This window comes from Saimiri boliviensis, chromosome 18, assembly GCF_048565385.1.
Source record: "Saimiri boliviensis isolate mSaiBol1 chromosome 18, mSaiBol1.pri, whole genome shotgun sequence".
NCBI lineage: Eukaryota > Metazoa > Chordata > Mammalia > Primates > Cebidae > Saimiri > Saimiri boliviensis.
The window spans coordinates 39,436,646-39,461,074 of NC_133466.1; the positions used below are offsets into that span (position 1 = coordinate 39,436,646).

The following is a 24,429-nucleotide window of genomic DNA, read 5'->3' on the forward strand; positions in this document are numbered from 1 at the left end:
ATGAGATAAAAGGTTTTAAAATGCAAACATGCAAGAGAGTAAACACATTGATGTGTAAAGAGTTTCAGTCAAACTATGAAGGATTGTTTGCAGATCTTTATTTTCATTTGCAAAGAGCAGTTAGAATGCAAGTAAACAAATATTGTCTGGCCTCATATTGTGGACAGAAGATGGCACTCAGATGTGAACAAAGGAGTGGAAAAGATAGTGAAGAGGTAAATAAGGGAAACTTTCTGATTGTACTGTTTTGCCAAAGGCTAGACTTGTATGTACATTGTTGACAAATATGGCGCTCAAAAGTACTTTATACACAAGGGAACTTATAAAGCCTTTAAAAACAAGGACGTTCTGTCATTTACTTCAACGTAGGTGGAGCTGTAGGACATTATGCTAAGTGAAATAAGCCAGGGACAAAAAGATAATATACCTTATGATCTCACTTCCATGTGGCATCTAAGAGTTGACCTCATAGAAATAGCATAGAAAGGTGGTTACTGGAGGCTGAGGGTGAAGGAAGGATGGTTAAAGGAAAGACATTGATAAAAGGGTGCAAACTCTCAGTTAGGCTGAAAGAGTAAGTTATAATGATCTATCGTGCTGCATAGTGACCACAGTTAATGATGTATATTTCAAAATTGCTAAAAGAACAGATTTGTAATATTCTTATCACAAAAGAATGACAAGTTGGTAAGGCAATAGATACACTAATTAACTAGGTTGAATCTTTCTACAGTGTATACATAGACCAAGATATCACATTATACCCCATAAATTTTCAGTAATTATTTTTCAATTAAAAAAAATTATCCCCTTTATGACTATGTGAAGGCATGCAGTCACTTTACCAGAAATTATTTATATTTATGTTACATAATAAGCAGTCTGCACAGTGTTCAGAATTTTCACTTTTGGAAAGACAGTATACTATAACCATATACTCTACAACTGAGTATTAATCTGACACATTTTTATGAATGCGATCAATGAAAATTAATGTCTTATTTAATAGAATTTTTTTGATGTTAATTTCTCTATTTTTTATTTATATTAAAATTTTTAGAGAAAGGGTCTTGCTGTCTCTTCCAGACTAAAGTGCAACAGGGTACGATCATAGCTCACTGCAGCCTTGATCTCCTGGGTTCAAGTGATCCTTCCACCTCAGCTTCCTGAGTAGCTGATACTGCAGGTACATGCCACCACACTTGGTTAATTTTTAAATTGTTTTGTACAGAGAGGACATCACTATATTCCCCAAGCTGGTCTTGAACTCCTGGCCCCAAGTGATCCTCCTTCTTTGGCCTCCCAAGTGCTGAGACCACAAGCACAAACCACTGTGCCCAGCCCTGATGTTAAAACTTAAAAAAAAAAAAAAAACTATTAGTAGATATGTAATATTCCTTAATTTTAAAAATTAATATACATAGAATTATATATAATGATAAAAAATAATCTAACTTGTTTCCATTTTTTTAAATGAAAAAACCTTATTAGAAGGTACAGTGATAACAGCAGAAAGATCCCAAAACCATATGAGTTCTTTGCATTCTTAAAGTCTCTTTGATTTATCTGTATAGAAGCAGAAGAATTAGAATTTTCTATTGAATTTATGGAACATAAAGATAAAAGTTATATAAAAATTTTCTCACACATCAGTCCCAAAACTATTTTTAGGAGATAAGAATGAGGGGCAGGGATGAAAGGAATAATTGAATATAAGCCAAATCTATTAATGGAATGCCACTTAAAAGTATACCTTTATTAATATTTCTCAAAATAATTTTTGAGCCAGTCATTCCTGTTATGTGCTATTTCTATTCATACTATATAATCAAATTATTTTGCCACATTTGTATTTAAATAAATTAAGAAAAATGAAGTGGGAAAATGTACTGAAAATGATGTATATGTAGTCTTTTTAGAAAAGTGACTATGATAGTTATATAAGAGAAGTTTACATGATTTTTAGGTGGGAAAGCATTAACTGAGGAATATGATTTATAACAAAAACATGGGTAACTTATTGCAGTAATGTATCATGTCATTTATTTCCTAGGAGAAAATCAATCATGTTTGAAATACTGACCTCTTCTGGTTTTCTTTTCTCACTACTTGACAAGTAAAATCCAATTTGTGAACTCATTGAGAAAGGAAGCTTAGATTATTCAATAACGGTTTGAAAATTTGTATAAATCATCCAGATAACAATCCTTAAAAAGTGGTACTCTGACAGCAAGAATTGTGTTTTGAAAGAAACATTTTTTAAAAAATCACGAACACCTATTCTCTGCTGCAGTAGAGCTAAGATAAGGAATACCTAGTGACTGTGCATCATGGCCTTCATCATTCACCAACACGGTGACCAGAAGTTGATGTGTTTATATCGGAAAAATCAACTTCGAATATATGGGTCTATCAGAATGGAAGATCAACTGCTTCAGCTATGTATATGTTTTCTTTTAAAAGTTTTAATAATTCAGTTCATTTTGCATACTGTCGTTGTATGCTTAATCATGTGTTTGGAATCCAGAAAACAAAAGCAAACTACTATTACTTTCTACTACAGATCGAATTACTATTACTTACTGCTACAGATTGAAGAGACATCCAGAAAACAAAGCAAACTGCTATTGCTTACTGCTACAGATTGAATTACTGTTACTTACTACTACAGATTGAAGAGACATCCAAAGCTATAATTTGTAGCTATTATTTTCTTTCACAAAAATGTATGTCTCAAATATGTACTGACAATAAGAATACAATCATGAAAATAAGATGTCATCAGTATTTATTAATTTATTAACATTATCTACAGTTATTTATTTATTGGAGAGAAAGTCTCACTCTGTTGCCCAGGCTGGAGTGCAGTGGCATGATCTCAGCTCACTGCAACCTCTGCCTCCTGGGTTAAAGCAATGCTATGCCCATGCCTCAGCCTCCGTGTAGCTGGGTTTACAGGTGTGTGTCACCATACCCCACTACTTTTGTATTTCTCACAGAGACAAGGTTTCACCATGTTGGCCAGGCTGGTCTCGAACTCCCAGCCTCAGGTAATCCACCTGCCTCAGCCTCCCAGAGTGCTGGGATTACATGCATGAGCCACCATACCCAGCCTAACATTATCTACTTTGTACTGGGAACTTAGCTAAGCATTGCAGTTCTAAAATATGTAGGAAATGATTCTTGTTCTTAAGGTCTTCAGGCCAATTATCACAAAATGTGGTAAGACCTGTAATAGAGAGAACAGTTAGGGTGCTGAGGGAATAGAGGGAAGGATGCCTAACTTTGTTCTTGTTAAGGATGGAGTACAAAATGAACAACAGGTAAATATTTAAACTAAAGAGATTTGTCTAATAATTTTTCCGTCATGAAAGTAATAGGTTCAAAAAGCATTTGGAAAATACGAAGAAATGTAGAGAAGAACATAAGCCACCCATTGAAAGAAAACTTATTATACTGCATATTATTATATATTATTATACTATATTATATTATTATACTAAAGTATAATAATATAATTTAACTGGGTCACCTGCCTTCTTTCTTTTCTTAGGAGTGTCCCCCTGGAAATCAAAAAAGAAATGGATCAAAGGCCAGCTGCTATAACTCCTTCCTAAAGAGTTATACTAAAGTATAATAATATAATAATAGAGTATAATATACTGGAGATATATATATATATAATTATTACCTTTGGATGCATATGGTGTATAGAGTAATAGGCATCATAGTGATATATAGTTGATGTCTTTTTCCACTTAATTTATCATGAACATTTCAATTATTCATTAGTATTTGAAAGCATGCCAGTCCTTCATTTATTCAGGTAGTTAGGAGTATCTAAGACTCCTCTTTCCTTACACAATCTGGTAAATGCAAGAAATAGTTACAAAAATATATCCTAATGGAGATTAAAAGATCAACTTTTTAAATATTCCAGGCAAGTGCTTGATAACTCTTTAGGAAGGAGTTATAGCAGCTGGCCTTTGATCCATTTCTCTTTTGATTTCCAGGGGGATACTCCTAAGGAAAGAAAGAAGGCAGGTGACCCAGTTAAATCTTCTCAAAAACACAGATAATTGGCCTCCTTGGTAAATAGTCTAATGAGTTTTGCTAAGAGGATACTTCTTGTTTGTGGCATACTTTGAGCAGAATGTTCCTGGTTAGGATTGCCTGTGGTAAACACAACCCAGCATCTGTATAGATTTATGAGGCATGGCTTCCTGGAGATACCATGTATCAACTTCATAAGGTATGTTGTGACATAACCTAAATGCTCCCCCATGTGTGAGGTGACCTGTGAATATGGTTTAGAGAATTCATCTATTCTGAGTTAGAAAGCCCATACCCAATACTGGAATCAAGACCTAGGGAGCTACATTGGATGTCCCAGATCTTTCTCTGCTTCTCTTGTGCCACTTGATTGCTTATATACTTAAACTTATTATTAAATAGTAAAGCTTGATAGTGGGTAAGGGCTCTGGTCTGTGTGAATCTGATTTGACAGTTCTACCTTTCATGTTAGCTCACTCCTGAACCCCAACCAGGCCTCTGTGATGAAGCTGAATTGAGGGACATGATTTGGACCTGAGTCCCAATTGCAAGCTTTTTATTCCGGTCCCACTTCTAAATCTTGGGACTCAATCAGCTCTTCCAACTAGCTATTAGTCAGAAAATGAGAGCTTTGCACCTTACATGCTTGGCATGGAAACATGTTTAAGGGGATGAGGGGATAGCTTATTCCATAATTTAGCGCAAATATATGTATATATATACATATATATGTATATATATGTGTATATATATATGTATATATATGTGTGTGTATATATATATATATATATATACACACACACACAGTGGAAGAGCTACTGAAGTATTTCTAATAATGAAGTGACACAATTACATTTATTTTAAAAAAGATTATTAGACATAGAAGGTAGACACAAGAGAGCAAACATAGAAAAAATGCCATTAGGAATAAATAATTAGGAAGTTTTGGAATCTTTCCAGGTGAGCAATGATTATCAATGGATTAATGTTAGAAGAAAGCAGTCTTCAAAATAAGATGATACTTTAAGCATTTCATTAACTCACCATAGTTTATTCAATTTGTAAAATATCACTGATGTTAACAAGAGTTTAACACTTTTTTTCTTAATAATTTGAAAAGCTTTTAATGGATATTTAAAAACCCAAACTGAGCAAATCAGTATAATAAGTATACTAAAGCATTAGAAACATGGGCACACATAAAACAAACCTTTTTCTGTTTAAAACATTTGAACTGACGTTTCAAGATTTCTAAAGAGTGACCATTTCATGCAGCAGAGGATGACCTGGCTATTTTTGACTAGGGAAAGGTGCGTCTTTGTTGTAGGAGCATTCTTAGTTATATCTCAGTGCTCTGTTTTCCTTTTGCCTCCCCGGAATCTTCTTTCTGTGGCTGTGAAAACGACTTTGATGATCCAAAGGATTGCACCTTGGGCTGAAAAAGTACAATCCAGCCTATCCGTTAAGAATCCCAGTGACTCTTTCTTCTTCTATCAGAAAGATTTTCCTGACACTTGGCCTCATTCTGCCACTAACTACAGGTATTTGAACTTAACACGCCATTGACCTAAATGGAGTCACTAAAATGCCTTTAGTAAACTTTGTTGGTTTTTAAATTCTTTTTTAGTCTGGCTACTGCAGGAGTCAAATGACTTCTTTCTTTAGGAGGGGATGATCATTTTTTTCCTTCAAAGATTTCTTTAGGACATTGGTGTTTAAATTCTGCTCTGTAAAGACGTAGGGTTTCTGTAAAATGCTTCAGGAGCTGTCTTGAAAGAATTGATAGGGATGAACAGGAGAGCCCCCTAGTCCGGCACACCAAATCCAGCTAGAGGCAGGGTATCTTTCCAGTTAAGCATGTAGAATTTCATTTGAAGAAAGTGTCTTCTTAATGCACGCACATGCGCGTGCGCGCGCGCGCGCACACACACACACACACACACACACACACACAGAGTTTGAATAAACCCTTTTAAATCATTAAAATCAATTTTAAGCAATCTCCATTCATAAGCACATTTACCATGGGACAAAATCAGGTCAATTCTTATGTTTGAAGGCCTTTCTTTGTTTTCATTTGTATGAGTTAAGAGGCAGTAATTTATAGGTCAAGGGCCCTATCTTGGAGTTAGTCAGGCCTAATCTGGGTTTGCTGTCACTCTTTGCTCACCTAAGCAACACAAAACAAAGTCTTTATGTTCAATTGTAGTAGAGCAGTTTGAATCCCTACCGTTCCATACTCATGAGGTAATGAACTGTTAAGAATAGGTAGTAAATGTGAAGGCTCCAAGTGGAAACCAATAATACATTTGTTAAAATTTGTCATTTATAATCTATTTCGGGAATGTCTAATGTCATTACTCTGTTCTACTCTTGCTTTTTAAGAAATATTCCTTCTTCAAAGTAAAAGCTTACTGTCAGTGGAAAGAAGATAATTATCAGCATTGTTTTTGTTTCTTAGGCTGACAGAAGAATAGCCGCTGGTTATGGGTGTCTCTGAAAACAGCAAGCTTGGTCATGTTTCTTTATCTTGAATTTACAGAACTTTTTTGATAAAAAACAGTGTGATATCTAGAAATTTGATTACTTACTGTGAGCACAGTGATGGGTACCCTCAAGGCTTGTAAAATAATACTTTTAAAACTGATGATGGCACTGGGTAACTATCAACCTAGAAATATCTGTGTTTTAGATGCTTATAGTACCCCGAAACTTAATTTTAAATCTGCATCTATTTGATAGATTGTACATGAGCTTCAACTTTTCACCTTAATGTTTTCTTCGGTTGTAGTGTATAATAGTGGTCGGCTTTTTTATTTGCTTTCTTGCCCAGACTGCTGTTTGCCAGCAGAAATACTAAACTGATAGAAACAGAAACAGGGTGAAATGATGAGAAACAGGCAGTGGAAAAATGAAAAAAATGGGAACTGCTGAAAAGGAGCAAAAACAGAAATAATTGGAAAGGAATGCTAGAAGTCAATGTAATATAAAAAAATGAAATGGAAAGGAAAAGTAAATGAAGGAAAAATTCCCAAAATGCTTCAGGGAAGGAAAGAAATGGTTAAAGATGTGGTTTTGCCATTTGTTAAATTATACTGTAGCAATTAGAAGATTTCTTTTCTTTTTTTTTTTTTTTTTTTTTTGAGACAGGACCTTACCCTGTCACCCAGGCTGAAATGCAGTGGGACCATCTTAGCTCACTGCAATCTCCACCTCCTACCCTCAAGCAGTCCCTCCACCCCAGCCTCCCGAGTAGTTTGGACTATAAGTATACACCAGCTAATTGTATTTTGTGTAGAAATGAGCTTTTGCCATGTTGCTCAGGCTGGTCTCAAACTCCTGGGCTCAAGTGATCCGCCCACCTTGGCCTCCCAAAGTTCTGGGATTATAGGAATGAGCTACTGTGCCTGGCTTAATTAAAATATTTTTATTGCAATATCAAATTAGGCATATATATGTTTGTGGTTTTTGTTGTTGTTGTTGTTTGTTTTGAGATGGAGTATCACTCTGTTGCCTAGGCTGGAGTGCAGTGGTGTGATCATGCAGCATTGACCTCTTGGGCTCAAGTGATTCTCCTTTCTCAGCCTTCTGAGTAGCTGGGACTACAGCATGTGCCACCACACCTGGCTAATTTTTTATTTTTTATAGAAACAGGGGTCTCCCTATGTTGCCCAGGCTGGTCTCAAACTCTTATACTCAAGTAATCCTCTTGCCTTGGCCTCTGAAAGTGCTGGGATTATAGGTGTCAGCCACCGTGCTTGGCTGATTTTTTTTTTTAACAAGATTTGTTTCCTTTTATATCAGAGTGCCTACTGTTTCCTGCCCCACTCTCCCAAACTCTGTTAGGTTTCCCTTTCGTTGCTAGAAAGGCAGTGTAAGGGACAACCGACAATTTTAAATGTTTTAATGACACTTTTGATACAACATATCTAAATTTTAAAACAATGGCCATAAAGTCAAATTTACTTAAAAAAGTTTGCCAAAGTATTCTACTCAATCAGAAATGAGACCACAATTGCTAAGGAGCTGCCCTCATTAACAGGCTGTTTTACTTTCTGTAGGAATTTATTATTTAAGACCCGGTTGGCAAGAAGAAAAACCTTTCTCATTTTTATAAATTACTTGTTAGCAAAAGCTTTTTTTTTTTTTTTTTTTCCAGATAAAGCCTCTCGCCTCTATCATTTCTATTTGTTCTGTAACATAAAAGTTAGAGGTTGCTTCAACTATTCTCTACTGAGAATTTTTTTTTAATGTGATTTAAACTAAGGAAAAAAATGTAAAAATAGTACAAGGACATGCTGTGTGCTCTTTATGGAGATTCGTCAACTGTTTTACATTTCACTACATTTTCTTATTATTCTTTAAGTTCTGGGATACATGTGTAGAACTCTACTCAGAATTTGTGTGTGTTATTTTCAGTTAAATGTATTTCTTCATTTTACACTGAAAATTGTCTTCCTGATCTGCCTCTTAATTAAGGTAGCATTCATTCATTTTATTTTATTTTAGTTTTTAGTTTTTTGAGACAGAGTCTCACTCTGTCACCCATGCTGGAGTGCAATGGCGCAATCTCGGCTCTTGCAACCTCTGCCTCCCAGATTCAAGCAATTCTCCTGCCTCAACCTCCCAAGTAGCTGGGATTAAAGGTGCCTGGCACAATGCCTGGCTAATTTTTTTATATTTAGTAGAGATGGGGTTTCACTGTGTTGGTGAGGCTGGTCTCAAACTCCTGGCCTCAGGTGATCCACCTAACTTGGCTTCCCAAAGTGCTGAGATTGCAGATGTGAGCCACCAGGCCTGGTCCATTCATTCATTTGATAAATATATTTTAAGAGTATACTTTCCAGTTGTGCTGTATGTAAAAAATACAAAATGAATGCAACACGAACCCTGTTTTCAAGCAGCTAAAAATTTATTGCTGGGAAAAACAGAATAGAGAGAAATTCCATGGAGAATCAATGAAAATGTCAAAGACTGACCTCTGAAGTGGGTCTAAGTGAAGAGACCACTTTTATTCACTTTTTTCTAAGTCAATAAAAGCTCATTTACCAAGTCAAAAGGAAATTTTATGATTTTTATGACAATTTGTGTAGGCGTTAGAACTTTCTAAGCAAAGAAAGAAGAGGCAAATAATTTTAATTCCTTGATTTGATAGTTAATTACACAACAGTATCTATCTTACTTTGCAAGGACAGAAGTATTGCTAGCTGTGTATCAGAGTTTGGTCAGAGTAAAATCTCCACAAATGATATGAGATTTATTATTGAATTAGGTATTATTAATTAAGGAAATTGTTTAAGTAGTCTATATAATTGCATCCCTACTTCTAGTGTTAGGCTTGAAGTGAGTAGGGATGGCGGTTGGCGAGTGAGGTTAGCGAAAGTAAAGATACACTAGAATCTGTGAAGACAAAAGATGAAACATGTCTCTGTGCATCCAGCTGTGATGTTGTGAGTGATCTGCAGAAAAGCTGGTGGATTCCACCATGTTTCTGCACAGGAACCCTGGTCCAGAATTTGGAAGAGCTGAAGGAAGGTCCTGTGACACCTGGAGGATCCCTGGGCACAGCTGCTGCCGTTACCTACAAGTTGAGCCACTGGTTATGTAACAACCTGTATATACACTAAGTTCTCTGTACGTCTCAAGGAGTTTTGATGATTACATGGCAAAGTATTATTCTGATTTCTTTTACCATAGATTAGTTTTGCCTGTTCTCAAACTTCTTAAAAATGTAATATGTAATAAAATAGCACATACTCTTTTATCTGGAATTTTCCCCTCAGCATAGTGTTTTTGAAGTTTATTCATAGTGTGTTTCTCAGAAGTTTGCTCTTTTTTATTGGGTCAGGTGTGAAAGTAATATTTTTGCTTTTGGCTTGACTCCCATTGTCTGGTCAAGAACATTCTGTTAGAAGTGCATGAATAAGACTTGAGGCCACTGTATTATTCTGGGAAGAACTGCCTCTTTAGAGGTAACTTTCAGTGATAGAAAGTTATCAGTCATAACTTTGGGGTTACAGAATCTTTTCATCCCTCTGAGGCCCAAATTGCTGAATTCTCAGTAGATTTGGATTATAATCAACATGCAGAGAACATTATTTAGCTAAGCTGTGTTCCTTCCATTGAAGCATCCAAATCCTTCATATCTTTCCTGAACTTTCTCTCATTAACATACGCTAGCATGTTACAATGTTCTTCTAGTTATCGTAGTTATATAAATGTTGTTAGTATAGAGTCTCTCTTCTGAGATATCATAAACAATGATTTTATTAAATGTTTTGGCATGGCACAGTAAGAATCACTGGCTATGTTAGAGTTCACTAGAGAAACAGAATGGATATACATATACATATATATATATATATATATATATATAATCTGCTTTTACTCCTTCCTACTAGTTGCAATTCAGATTGAACAGCAAGAACTAGTATAGCCACGCTGGATTGTGAGGTTGAAGATTGGGCCTAGATTCCTGATTCTGGAGTCTGGCCATCTGCTAATTACCTGGACAACCTTAGGAAGCCATCATGGTACAAACAAAGAGAGTACTTACAGAAACCTAGATGGCAGAGCCTACTGTTACACACCTAGGCTATATGGTATAGCTTATTGCTCCTAGGCTATAAACCTGTACAACAAGTTACTGAACTGAATACTGTAGGCAGTTGTAACACAATGGTATTTGTGTATCTAAACACACCAAAATGGTAAAGGCACAGTAAAAATAGGCTATGAAAGATTCAAAATTGTACACCTGTATATGGAGCTTGCTATGAAGGGAGCTTGCAGGACTAGAAGTTGCTGGGAGTGAGCAGTGAGTGAATGTGAAGGCCTAGGATATTCCTGTATACTGCTGCAGCATTTATAAACTCTGTACAGTTAGGCTACACTAAATTTATAAAAGAATATTTTTTCTTTCTTCCATAATAAATCAGCCTTAGCTTACTATAACTTTTTTACTTTACAAACTTTTAAAGTTTTTAAAAACTTTTTGACATGTTTAATAGTTAGCTTAAAACAAACACATTGTACAGCTTACAAAAGTGTTTTCTTATTGTTATTCTGTAAGCTTTTTTCTGTTTTTAAATTTAATTTTTGTTAAACTTTTTTGTTTAAAACTAAGACACAAACACTATAGCCTTGGCCTGTACAGGGTCAGGATCATCAATATCACTGTCCTTCACCTCCATCTTATCCCACTGGAAGGTCTTCAAGGGAAGTAGCATGTGTGGAACTATCATCTATGATAACAATACCTTCCTCTGAACACCTCCTGTGGGATCTGCCTGAAGCTGTTTTGCAGTTACCTTTTTTTTTTTTAAAAGAAGGTGTATTTGCTTAAATAGTGATAAAAGGTATGGTAAATACTAGATTATAGGAATTTTTCAACTCCATTATATTCTCATGGGACTGTCGGGCAGAGAGAGAGAGAGAGAGAGAGAGAGAGAGAGAAAGAGAGAAAGAGAGAAAGAGAGAAGGAATTGGCTTATACAGCTATGAAGGCTATGTCCCAAATTTGCTGGATGGGAAGAGCCAGGGTCACAGGTCAGGTACACAGGGCATCTGCAGGAGAATCTTCTCTTGTTCCAGGGAGATCAGTCTTTTGTTCTGTTCACTTCTTCAACTGATTGCATGAAGCTCACCCGTATTATGGAGGGCCATCTGCTTTACTCAGTCTAACAATTCAAATGTTGCTCTCATCTAAAGACACCTTCACAGACACTCCCAGAGTAATACTTGACCAAATATCTGAATACCACGGTTGAGCCAAGTTGAATGTAAATTAGCCATCATACTGACTTCTAACCTTTAGTGTTTACGACCTTGCCCTCTCTTACCTGTTTATTAAGGCAGTTCTACACTTAGATTCTGCTAAAACAACTCTATGTGGTACCGAATTCAGTACTAGTTAAGAGAGTTAATATAACAGAAAGAGACTCAAAATAATAAGGACTTAAATAAATAAAAGTCTGAGTAGGCTTTCCAGGGTTGTCCAGGTAATCAGCAGATGGCCAGACTCCAGAATCTTCAGGGGTCTAGACCCAATGTTCAGCCTGACAATCCAGGATGGCTATCCCAGCTCTTGATCTTCAATGTGCATTGCAACTAGTAGGAAGGAGTGAAATAGTAATTCAACATTACTTCCACTCACATCTCATGGGTCAGACCTAGTCATATGGTTATGGTTATTACAAGGCAGTTTAGGAAATTAACTTTGGCTGTGCCCAATTAAAAATCAGATATTGAAGAATAATTAGAAGTGTCTGCTACAAGTTGGGAATTCCTTGATCAGGTCATGCTGGAAGTTGCAAAGAGAATAACAAAGCTTTTTAGCAAGAAAGCCAGTTTGAAAGATTTTACAGTAATCAAGAAGTAGTTGACAAATCCCCTTACATGATGAATAGCAGGGAATAACTGCTCTTAAACGTATGATTTGTAGAACTATATTGCCTGGATTTTAATCCTGGTTTGGATATTTCCTGAGGGATTTTATACAAATAACTGTCTTGCCTTAGTTTTTTTAATCTGCAAAGTAAGAATAATAATTCATGCCTCAGAAGTTAATTGAAAGATTGAATGAGGTAACATATATAAAACAGTTGGCTTGGCACAGTGGCTCACGTTTGTAATCCCAGCACTTTGGGAGGCCGAGGGGGCGGATCACCTGAGGTCAGGGTTCAACACCAGCGTGACCAACATGGCGAAACCCTGTCTCTACTAAAAATACAAAATGACTGGGTGTGGTGGTGCATGCCTGTAATCCCAGCTACTTGGAAGGCTGAGGCAGGAAAATTACTTGAACCCTGGAGGTGGAGGTTGTGGTGAGCTGAGATTGCATCGAGCCATTGCATACTAGCCTGGGCAAAAAGAGCTAAACTCTGTCTCAAAACAAAAAACAAAAACCCAAAACCCCACTTAATTTCAGGTAATAAAGGAAATGAAGGATAAAGTTCTAGGGTGGACGGATACTTCAGGGATAGGAAAAAGAGAACAGGCATACAGGGAGGTGGAGGCTAAAGGGGGACTTTGGAGAAATAGAAGATAAACCAAGAAAAAAACAGCATGCAAGAAGCCAGATCAGAAGAAAGTTTCATGAAGTTGAGGATTAATGGCAGAATCAGGTCAATGAAGGCTGAAAATAGACTTTTTAATACAGTCTGGTTATCTACTTGATTCTGAGGAAAACAGTGTTTTGATCACCTTTTAGAGTTGTCCAAGAAAGTATTGTTAAATGAATTACCAAGTGATTTGGAGTAACTACCAAGGTATTCCAAATTATTTGGAACTTTAATGAAGGACTAACTACTTTTGAGTTTCTAACCATTGAGTCTAATATGTTAAAATTGTACACAACTATCATTTAAATGCCAACCTGTGATGAAAAGTTTCCGATTATATCTCAGTGTGAAGTATTTGCTTTCATTCACTGCATCATAAATGCTGTACAGCAGCACTTTAGTGGGTGGAGGTTGTATGCTCTGTAAAAGGACTGGTAGCCAAGATTCTCAGGTCATTCCTTAAGACCTATTAATGCTAGTTTCTTTATATTAAAAGTGCCTGGAGGTATATAGTTATTTTTTTACCTTCAATGGGCATTTGAGACATTTGGGATGATAGAATAAATGCCTGTGGTGCCCTATGTCTTATTGTTCCAGATTCCAAACTTATTTTAGCAGTCGTTAATATATGCTTCAGGGCACGTAGCAGTGTTAAAGCTTGTGGTCCTTTTCCTGGTACTAAATTTGAGTGGCAGTCTGTGCTTCATTAATTAGCTATGTCACTTCAGGCAAGTCAGAGTCTTTGTGACCCTCGATTTGATAAGTCTGGTCAGACTGTTTACCTTGTACACCTTACCTCATAAGGTTTTATTAAGACTCTGTGAAGTTCTCTTTAACTAGAGCACCAGGTAAACATAAGGTAATATTATTAATTAAGCTGATCACATGTCCTACACTCAGTTAACATGGGAATCAGTGTCTTGTTTGATTTCTGGACCAAATCCACATCCTGTTCTCTTTTAGTCAGGAAGATTCTATTTATTTTTGTTTACTTATTTTTAAAATAATTTAGTTTAGATTAAGGGATACATGTGCAGGTTTGTTACACAGATGTGTCACGTGGTGCTGAGGTTTGGGATATGATTGATCCCATCATCCAGGTAGTGAGCATAGCATTCAATGGTTAGTTTTTCCACCCTCACCCCGCTTCTGCCCTGTCCCTTCTAGTAGTTCCCAGTGTCTATCATTGCCGTCTTTATGTCGGTGACTACCCAGTGTGTAGCTCCCATTTATAACTGAGAACATGTGGTATTTGGTTTTCTGTCCCTACCTTAATTCAGTTAGGATAATGGTTTCCAGCTGCATCAGTGTTGCCGCAAAGGACATGGTTTCTTTCTTTCTTCTAGTTGCTCTATTATATTTTAAAGAAAGAGTAAGGATTTCCTCACGGAGGAATGTATACTGTGTGTCCAGTGTTCTCTGGATGCATCTCAACTTTTCAGTTTTGGACTTAACCTGTCATTTGGGTAGTGAGATAAAAAGACTGTAGTTTTCATACATTTTTCACATTATTAATTATATAACTGTTTTTCTTTTCTGCATAAGTTGCAAGTACCTTTATAAGGTTGTCTCATATGGGCTTTCTGAAATATTAATTGAATTGTAAATGGTTATGATAGACCAATTGCAGGATCAATGTTCCTATTTAAAATTTTTAAAATTTCTACCATCTTACTTGGTTTTAAAAAATGTATAATGCTTTGCTATTGTACACATGTATGCAATGAACATACGCATGCATGTGTCTTTATAATAGAATGATTTAGTTCTTTGGATATATACCCAGTAGTGGGATTGCTGCTGGGTCAAAAGGAATTTCTATTTCTAGATCCTTGAGGAATCACCACACTGTCTTCCACAATGGTTGAACTAATTTATACTCCCACCAACTGTGTAAGAGTGTTCCTATTTCTCCACATCCTCTCCAGCATCTGTTGTCTCCAGATATTTTTAATGATTGCCATTGTAACTGGTGTGAGATGATATCTCAGTGTGGTTTTGATTTGCATTTCTCTAATGACCTGTGATGCTGAGCATTTTTTAGGGAGGGGAGGGTGGGAAGGGATCACATGGGGAGAAATGCCAGATATAGTACGCACCAAAAGTAAAATAAATTAAAAAAAAGAAAAGAAAAGGAAAAAAAGAAAAAACAGCAACAGAATTTAAACACTAATAGGGCTAATTCTTAAGAATTCTAATTCTTAAGAAGAATTAGGCCTTTTCCACGGATGAGCTGAAAGCTACACATTTTGGTTCAATATTTTTTAAGTTGTCCTAATAAAAATACTGTTTTCAAATGAAAAAAAAAAAGATGTATAATGCTAGAGTTTCTGAGACGGAAAAGCTTGCTAATATTGTGGCATCCTTTACTCATATTTTTTTCCAATGGAATAGTACTATTGCCTTGATACTCTCATGGCAAAGGAAAGGACATGAATAAAGATGAGGAATAAATATTTTAATTATAGTATTTTTGGGCCGTAATCTTAATTTCTCAAGAGTATAGACATGTATGATTCTTTTACTTCTGTACAGAAATTGTAGGCAAGACAGTGACGGTAACTTCAAACTTGTTACAGCAATGACATAAAAATAATTTGTTTCTCTCCTGGTGATAAGTCATGAGGAATTAATGAAAGAGGAGAAAATCACTCTTGTTTCAGTCAAAAGATGGCACTGTTGCTGTACTGATTGTTCTTTTCTGCCTTTTTTGCTTCAGCCCTTTTTTCAACACAGAAAACAATTGAATACAGTGATCTAATTAACACTGACCCTCCTATCAGAATTCCAAATTTTCTAATCAAGCACCAGAAGAATAGATCCAACAAAGGGAATTCATTTTTTTAAAAAAATGTGTTAGGATGTTTTAATAGCTATTTATAAAAATAGCATTCTCTGTTTGAAACTAAGAGATTTGCCATAGGAAAAAGAGGACATCCTGTTTCATGGTTTAAATTTTGGTTAAGTTTTGAAACGTCCCCCAACTTTGGAACTTTGATAACTGTCAATGTTTCAAGACGTTTTAGGTTTTGTCTTGTTTTAGTTTTTCAAGGTCATTGAACTTGTGCTGTAATTAAGATAATACATGCTTTTCTTTACGGCATTTAAGTCAAGCAATAATTTTTCTTTTATTTTCCTTTCTTACTGTCCTTTAATTGGAAGCCTATGTGGATTAGTCTGAAATGTAAAGGTGTTCTCTCTTGTGCTAGGGAAGCAACACATTCTCACCTTGTTTTAAGCCAGTTTCTTAAAAGGCTCTTGAGGCATGATTCTCTGTTTTCCTCTGAGCAGAACTTTCAAGGATGGAGAACTTCAGTGAAAGGCAAAGCATTCAACTTTAGGAAAGACAAAATGAATGCCTTAAAAAATGAGTTTATTATTGATTTTACAGAGTTTTTTTTAAAAGTATAGACACACAGATCAAAACATTTTTTGAGGGAGTGAGAGAAGGAATCCTTGGTGTCTTGAAAGCACAAAACAATCCAGTTTTCCTTAGAAAACTCTGGTGGACTCTTGCATATAGACTGCTTACTAGTAGATTTGCCTGTCTGATGCTCTTAAAAGTTAACATTTGGCCGGGCGCGGTGGCTCAAGCCTGTAATCCCAGCACTTTGGGAGGCCGAGGCGGGTGGATCACGAGGTCAAGATATTGAAACCATCCTCGTCAACATGGTGAAACCCCATCTCTACTAAAAATACAAAAAATTAGCTGGGCATGGTGGCGTGTGCCTGTAATCCCAGCTACTCGGGAGGCTGAGGCAGGAGAATTGCCTGAACCCAGGAGGCGGAGGTTGCGGTGAGCTGAGATCGCGCCATTGCACTCCAGTCTGAGTAACAAGAGCGAAACTCGGTCTCAAAAAAAAAAAAGAAAACAAAAAAAACAAAACCCAAAAGTTAACATTTATATAGTTTACCTGTAACAAATAATTAAGTTAATTTATTGGATAACTATGTGGCTAGTTTTATCATACATGCAGATATTTACAGAATATGTAGCTTTACAATATAATTCATTTGGATCTAAAATACAAGCCCAATGTCTTATTTAATGGCAGATGTGTTTCCAAATTCAGGATTTGTTTGGATTTTAAAGAGGTAATAGAGTACATACTCAGTGCATGATCTAACCTCCTTTTCACAGGACGATCGGGAACAGTACTGCATAATCAAACATATTAATATTTGTTCAGCAAAACATTTGGATAGTTATACCACATGAGATAAGTCTTGGCCATAAATGACCTTACATGAATTTAAGTCAGACTTTTTTTTTTTTTTTTTTTTTGAGACGGAGTTTCGCTCTTGTTACCCAGGCTGGAGTGCAATGGCACGATCTCGGCTCACCACAACTTCTGCCTCCTGGGTTCAGGCAATTCTCCTGCCTCAGCCTCCTGAGTAGCTGGGATTACAGGCACACGCCACCATGCCCAGCTAATTTTTTGTATTTTTAGTAGAGACGGGGTTTCACCATGTTGACCAGGATGGTCTCGATCTCTTGACCTCGTGATCCACCCACCTCGGCCTCCCAAAGTGCTGGGATTACAGGCGTGAGCTACTGCGCCTGGCCCTTAAGTCAGATTTTTAAGCCAAATGAATCTTTCACAACTTATTTATTTATTTATTTATGTTTGAGATGGAGTCATACTCTATCATCCAGGCTGGAGTGTTGGTGGCGTGATCTTGACTCACTGCAACCTCTGCCTCCTGGGTTCAAGTGATTCTCCTGCCTCAGCCTCCCAAGTTACTGAGTTACAGGTGTGTGCCACCATACTTGGCTAATTTTTATATTTTTGGTAGAGATGGGGTTTCACCATGTTGGCCAGGCTTGTCTCAAACTCCTGACCTCAAGTGATCCATCTGCCTCGGCCTCCCAGAGTGCTGGAATTACAGGCATTAGCCACCACCCCCATCTCACAACTTAATTTTTAAAAATCTGTATGTTACAAAGCTTTTTGGATTTCACAACAGAGTGTAAGAGGTAGACCTGAAATACCTTTGGGTGTATGCTGTGAACTGTCAAAAATCTATTCAGGATTTTCTGTTAAAAGAGAGCAATTTAACACATTGTATTTAATGGTTTCTTTTTAAAAACTGTGTATTGTTTTGTTTTTAGTGGCTTCACTAACTAGGTGGTTCAAACACAAAATGCGTTTTAGCCTGTTCCATGATATACAAGCAAAGATTGTTTGAAGGACAAGCAAAGATTTGGGGAAAATTGTACACCTGATCTCTGCCATATAGTAACAGGTTATCCGGTATACATTCCGTGGCAAGAAAGCCACCATTCTTTCTCTTTTAGGAGTACTTGGGGTAAAATCATTTTCTGCTATATATTTTTTCTTTTTTTCTTACATTCATTGTGCAGTAAGCCATTATGTTATATGCTATAAAATTAATCAAGATCAGCTTTGATTCCTACAGCAGTGTTGTGAGAGAGAATCTTACGTCGTACTTCAAGTAGAGTTTAAACCTGATCAGCACTTTTGTGTGTTGAAAGGAATATGTATGTTTCAGAGAAATGACAGAGGGATTATATTATGGTGAAATTCTGCTTCCTTTAGAAGTATTTTCCCCAGTGAAGAGAAGCTGGTTAACAGGTACAAAAATACAGTTAGATAGAAAGTATAAGTTCTAGGATTCAATAGTACAGTAAGGAAATTATAGTTAGCAGTAATTTATTGTGTATTTCAAAGTAGCTAGAAGAGTTGTAATGCTCCCAAGATAAAGAAAAGATAAATGTTTGTGTTGATGGATTTCCCAGTTACCCTGATTTGAACATTCCATATTGTAAACATGTATCAAAATAACACATGTACCTCCATATTATCTACAATTATGATATATCAATTTTTAAAAAAGTACTTTCCCAGCTTTGCATTATAATTTGGCATTTTATATTAAAGAATGTGTAAAACCCAACATAATGTTTACTAGTTTCCATTTTAGAGTATTAGATTAGCATTCTACTTAATCTGATCAAATAATACTTTTGCTTCTACTGTTGTTAGTCATGACATTTTTCTGACTTCTACTTTAAGTATGATTAGAAAGTTTACTGTTATTAGAATTCAATGATCAAGAATACCATTTTTAATACAGCTTGAGTTGTAATAATTTCATGCAATATCATTAGTGGTTAGCACAAGTGAATAATATGACATTACTCTGGATCTTGTTAAACCATGAAACAGGATCATTGAGGAGCCAAGGGGCCATGGCTCATTTGGAGAAGGTTAACGGAGGATACCATTATACAAAAATGGATATTGCTTGGCTGGCTGTTTAGTTTTCCTTCCTCTTATTAAAACAAGACAGTAACTTTGCATGGCACAGATATTTACAAAGCATAGAGAATCCTTTTGCCTTTTACCAGATCCCAAATCCAACCTGTGTTTTTTTTTTCCTTCTTCCTTCTCTGATCCTGACTTGTTTTTTATGCGGTCAGTACCACAGCTTTGCCAAAGTTTATTAGTATTAGTCAAATCTTTCGAATTTATAAATGTTTTGCTACCTCCAGAATTTAAAATTTCTTAGTGGGCTTGTTAAGACCTATTAAGCAATATCTTTCATTTGTTTTGAGTGAATCATTTTTCTCCGCAAACAACCCTTCTCACATCCTATCATCTAACTGTTATAAAAATACATATACAGCCATTCTGTTTATGATTTGGATGAAACCTATGGTAATAATTATTTGGTTCTTGTACACTACTTCAAAATGTGTGTGAATTGTTATGGAAGCAGATGAATTATTCCAGACACTATTTTAATGGACAGGATACTGTATATTTAGGCACTTATATTTTAGGAGTGTGTTAATTTTTACTTAGCATTTTGTAAAATACATCTTTTAATTTTGATTGGAAAATTAAATCCAGAAGTATTGGTTTTTAAATCATTGAAGTAGTCTGATTATAAAGTTGTATGTTCTTGCCTTAACAGAAACTATAATGTGTAATGATAAATTGTAATTATACAGATAGTTTTACACTTTCTGCAAAAGCAGTGGGGACTGCAACATGGTCTGGTTCCGTTCATGAGAAAAATAGCATTTATGACTCTAGGGGAGGGGGACAGGGGGATGGTTTCAGGATTAAACTGTTCCACCTCAGATCATGAGGCGTTAGTTAGATTTTCATAAGGAATATGCAACCTAGATCCCTTGCGTGCGCAGTTCACAATAGGGTTCTTGCCCCTATGAGAATCTTAATGCCACCACTGATCTGACGGGCGGCAGAGCTCAGGTGGTGATGCTCCTTCAGCCACCACTCACCTCCTGCTGTGTGGCCCGATTGCTAATAGGTTGCCGACTGGTTGGTACTGGTCTGTCTGCCCAGGGATTGGGGACCCCTGATCTATAGCATAAGTAATTCTCAGGGTAGAAAAATCTTAGCTGTAAACCTGGTAGTGATTATTACAGATTGTCTGCCTCCTTTTATCTTTGAATACAAATTTATGATAGCTTTAAAATCTGTAACTATTGGAAACAAAAGGATTAAAATGATATTTAAACAACAATCAGCAGTAACAAAACAGTAAGACCATTTTATGGGAATCCCTAATATTTGCCCTACGGTTTTGAGAATAACCCAATTTGTTTTAAAAAGCCTTTGTGTTACCATACACTTTTCTTGTTTAGAAATTAATGTGGGCAGTTAAGTTATATCAACCTAATTTCAGAAAGATAAGTTATGAATGTTAAAATGAAAACAGAGCAGAAGAATCAGTCATCATTGGCAACATTATAGAAATTAATTTAAATTTGCATTAAGCCAGGAATGTAAACAATTTACATATTGTTTGTAAATTCTGAGGCATCTCTGTACTTTTGTACAACTTTAATGAGGAAGAATCATATTTACTTGATTAAGTATTGGCCTTGCTAATTGTAGAACTAAGACCAAAATAGTCTTTTTAATGGGAGGTTGAAAATACCTGAATTGAAATACTGCCTATATCCCATACACAATAATCTAACATTTGTTAATGTGTATTTCTTTCATTATTTTTAATTGTTGTAAAATATATAACATAAAATTTGCTATTTAACCACGTTTAAGTGTACAGTTCAATAGTGTTAAGTACATTCACATTGTTGTACAGCCAATCTCCAGAACTCTTTTCATCTTTCAAAACTGAAAGTTGATACCCATTAAACACTAACTCATCATTCCCTTCACTTCTTAGCCCCTGGTAACTACCGTTTTACTCCTGTTTCCATGAATTTGACTACTCTAGATACCTTGTAATAGTGGAATCGTGAAATTTTTTTGTGCGCATGACTGGCTTATTCCACTTAGCATAATGTTCTCAGGGTTCACCCATGAGAACTTTTTTGGCGGCGGTTGTGGGGGGCGGGGTTCTGTAATAAATCTTTATTTTTTAAGACTTGAACACTGGCAGAATTAAGTAAAAAAGCAATCAAAAATCATAATTATTTTCTAAAAATAGTTTTCCATTTGGGGCTTGTGGCCCTCTTCAATAAAATAATTCTGAAGATTTAGAGGTTTCAGCTTCAGATTTCTCAGAAAAAAGACTTCCTTTGAGAGGAGCTACAGAAGCCCCCATGATCTTCCTGCTCCTTAAAACTAATGAATGAAACAAAACACATCCTAGAAAGAAAATATGACCCTTCATAATACACAGCTTTCTCCACCCAAATTTGTAGTTTTTCAGAGAAGACTGGGGGAGTAGGTAATGGCGAACAAGTCATCTTTTGAAGAAGAGCCTGGAGCAAGCCCTGGAGTGGGGGGCCCCCAGGAGGGCCCGGAGCAGTGGGGACTTCCCCCTGTACCCCTCCAGGCCCTGATCAGCACTCATTCGGGAGAGCGCTCACACTTGGAAAAGCTACCAGGAGGTGGCTCTTCTGGAGTGACCAAGGCACACGTGGTCCATGGACAGTTTTATCCTGTGAAGCGAATACGGTTTCTCGCAAAGGTGGACCAGCAGGTACAGATGTCTCAACGCACACTCGTACATGGGGGAGTGTTAGTTGAAGCAGTGTGCCCAGAAGTGCAACAGGGCTTCTGGGTAGCAGCTGTGTCCTGTGAGCAGGGCTCTCTTGGTCAGGAGCTGCTCCACCTTCGCCTCAAACGCTGCCAGCAAAGAGACAGTCTTTTGCACTGATTTCTCATTGAGGTGCCTGGAATCCAGATACCGCTGGATCTCCTCTGTGAGCTGCCTGGACTCCTCCAGATCATTATGTTCATCAGCTTCCTTTTCCTGATCATGAGGAGCACATCAGGGCTGGGGGTGAGGTCAAGGCCTGTGAATGGAGGCAGAGAGATAGGAGAAATGGCTTTGTGTTTCATACCCTGAAACTGCATCACTTTCATGGTGGAGATCGTTTTGTTTCCATACTGCATGACGTGGCTGGTGTTGGTGTGCGATTTTACCAGGTGGTACTGCTTGTGCAGGGTCTCTTTCATCAGGTCGTCCACGTCCGAGTCCTCCATCCAGTTGGCACTATACCAGTCCCCCGGGTACATGGACCTCTTCTCATCGTAGTAGCAGGCCTAGGACGACTCTCTGGGGTTGGCAGCAGTGGTTGCATAAACATTGATGTCATCAGGCAGGTGGACCCAGACTCATAGGCTTCAATGTAGAACACCATCTTTCAGTGTTTGTACATGTAATGGATGGTCTCATTCAGGTCCTTTATGTGATCTTCATTGTGAAAACCCAGTGTTCCAGTAGATCTATGGTCAGTGAAGTAAGCGAACACATGATCCTGGGGGCCACTCCAGGATTTCCTGGATCCTATGCCCTTCACTGCTTCTGCATCGCCTCTCAAGACGGCAAGGAAATTTTGTGAGGTGACATCCTCTCTGGTGCAGTCCTTCGGGACCCCCTTATAGACGTCGGTACCATTGGGCCTATTGATCACAATTCCTGGAGTGGGATTGTCTTCAGCGTAAGCAGTGTCACCGTACATCATCACAATGATCTGTTGGTCGGGAATCCCATTCCGGTGAGTGATCTGGTAGGCATGGCAGGCATCTGCCCGGTGCCTATAATTACACCAGCCATTTGAACCCGCCAAGATCGCCACCCAGTGCTTGCCTCCATCTTCAGGATCATCCATGGGAACAGCACTAATGCCCAGAGCATCTATCCGAGTTTTCTTCCTTCTTAAGGCTGAATATTTTATCGTATCTCTGTACCTATGTGTATGTTTTGCTTGGAATCTCATCCATTGATGGAGACTTGGGTTGCTTCCATCTTTAGCCATGGTGAATAATGCTACTATGAACATGGGTACAAATATCTCTATAAGACCCTGCTTTCGATTGTTTTGGGAGTATACACACAAGTGGAGTTGCTGGAGCACATAATCAATTTATTTTGTTTTTGAGAAGCCATCATTTTGTTTTCCATAGTGGCTGTACTATTTTAATAATCTAACATTTTTAAAGAAAGTCTTATACCTATTGCTATAGTAAGTAGAAAATGATCCAAAATGAGTGTAGTTATAACTTACACAATTTTAGCAAATTAGGCTATGCCTTAGTGTGTTGCTGTAAATAAAAAAAGAAAACAAAAAACGCCCTCATTAGATGTGTATTAGTCGTTTCCTGTTGCTGCTGTAACCCTTTACCACAAATTTATTGGCTTAAAATAGCACAGATTTGTTACCTTTGAGCTTTTGGAGGTCAGAAGTCCAAGATGAGCCTGGCAGAGATGTGTTCCTCCTGGAGGTGCTAAGGGAAAGTCTGTTTGCTTACCTTTTCCAGCATTCAGAAGCAGCTCACATACCTGGGCTCTCTGCCCTAGGCCAGCCATCCTGCCAGACCAACCCAGGCTTCCATCGCCATATCTCCTTCACCAACTCTCTGCCTCCTTCTTTCAATGATAAAGACCTTTGTGATTCTATCTGGACTACTTGGATAATCCGGGATAATCTCCCCATTGCAGGATCCGCAGTTTAGTCACATCTGCACGTAGCCTTTTGCCATGTAAAATGCATACTTACAGGTTCCGGGGATTAGGATGTGGACATCTTTGAGGGGGTTATCCTTCTTCCTACCACAGGATGTTATCCCTTTAGCAGTTCACATCTCCAGTGATACACAGGAGCCTTTTTTTTTGTTTCTGTGGGGTACATTTAGAGGGCAGTGAATAGTGAGGAGAAGAAACATAGAAAAAGATTTTTTAGACACTAACAACAAACACCAAAGTGTGAGAAGACCCACAGTGGTAGGAATCCCCAGAATATCTTTTAATCAATAAATGAGTACATGAGAAGTACAGAAATTCTGAATACCATACAATTTAGGTTATCTCTTACAGTCAAATGTTTATAAATACATATAAC

The 24,429-nt window shown here is 37.1% G+C and overlaps 1 protein-coding gene and 1 pseudogene across 22 annotated transcripts in view; one reads left to right on the plus strand and one right to left on the minus strand.

Moving 5' to 3' along the window:
* NSUN3 (NOP2/Sun RNA methyltransferase 3) overlaps nt 1–24,429 on the plus strand; it is a 203,361-nt gene that overhangs the window by 27,562 nt on the left and 151,370 nt on the right. Inside the window, exon 6 of one of the 22 annotated variants that reach the window (XM_074389167.1) lies at nt 5,475–15,425. The exons of 18 other annotated variants lie outside the window; for them this stretch is intronic. In XM_074389167.1, the coding sequence (XP_074245268.1) occupies nt 5,475–5,619 (145 nt within the window). In that variant the 3' untranslated portion in view covers nt 5,620–15,425. 3 more of the 22 variants (XM_074389171.1, XM_074389172.1, XM_074389175.1) reach the window with 3 other exon arrangements.
* Nucleotides 21,935–23,184, minus strand: LOC120368430 (legumain-like; annotated as a pseudogene).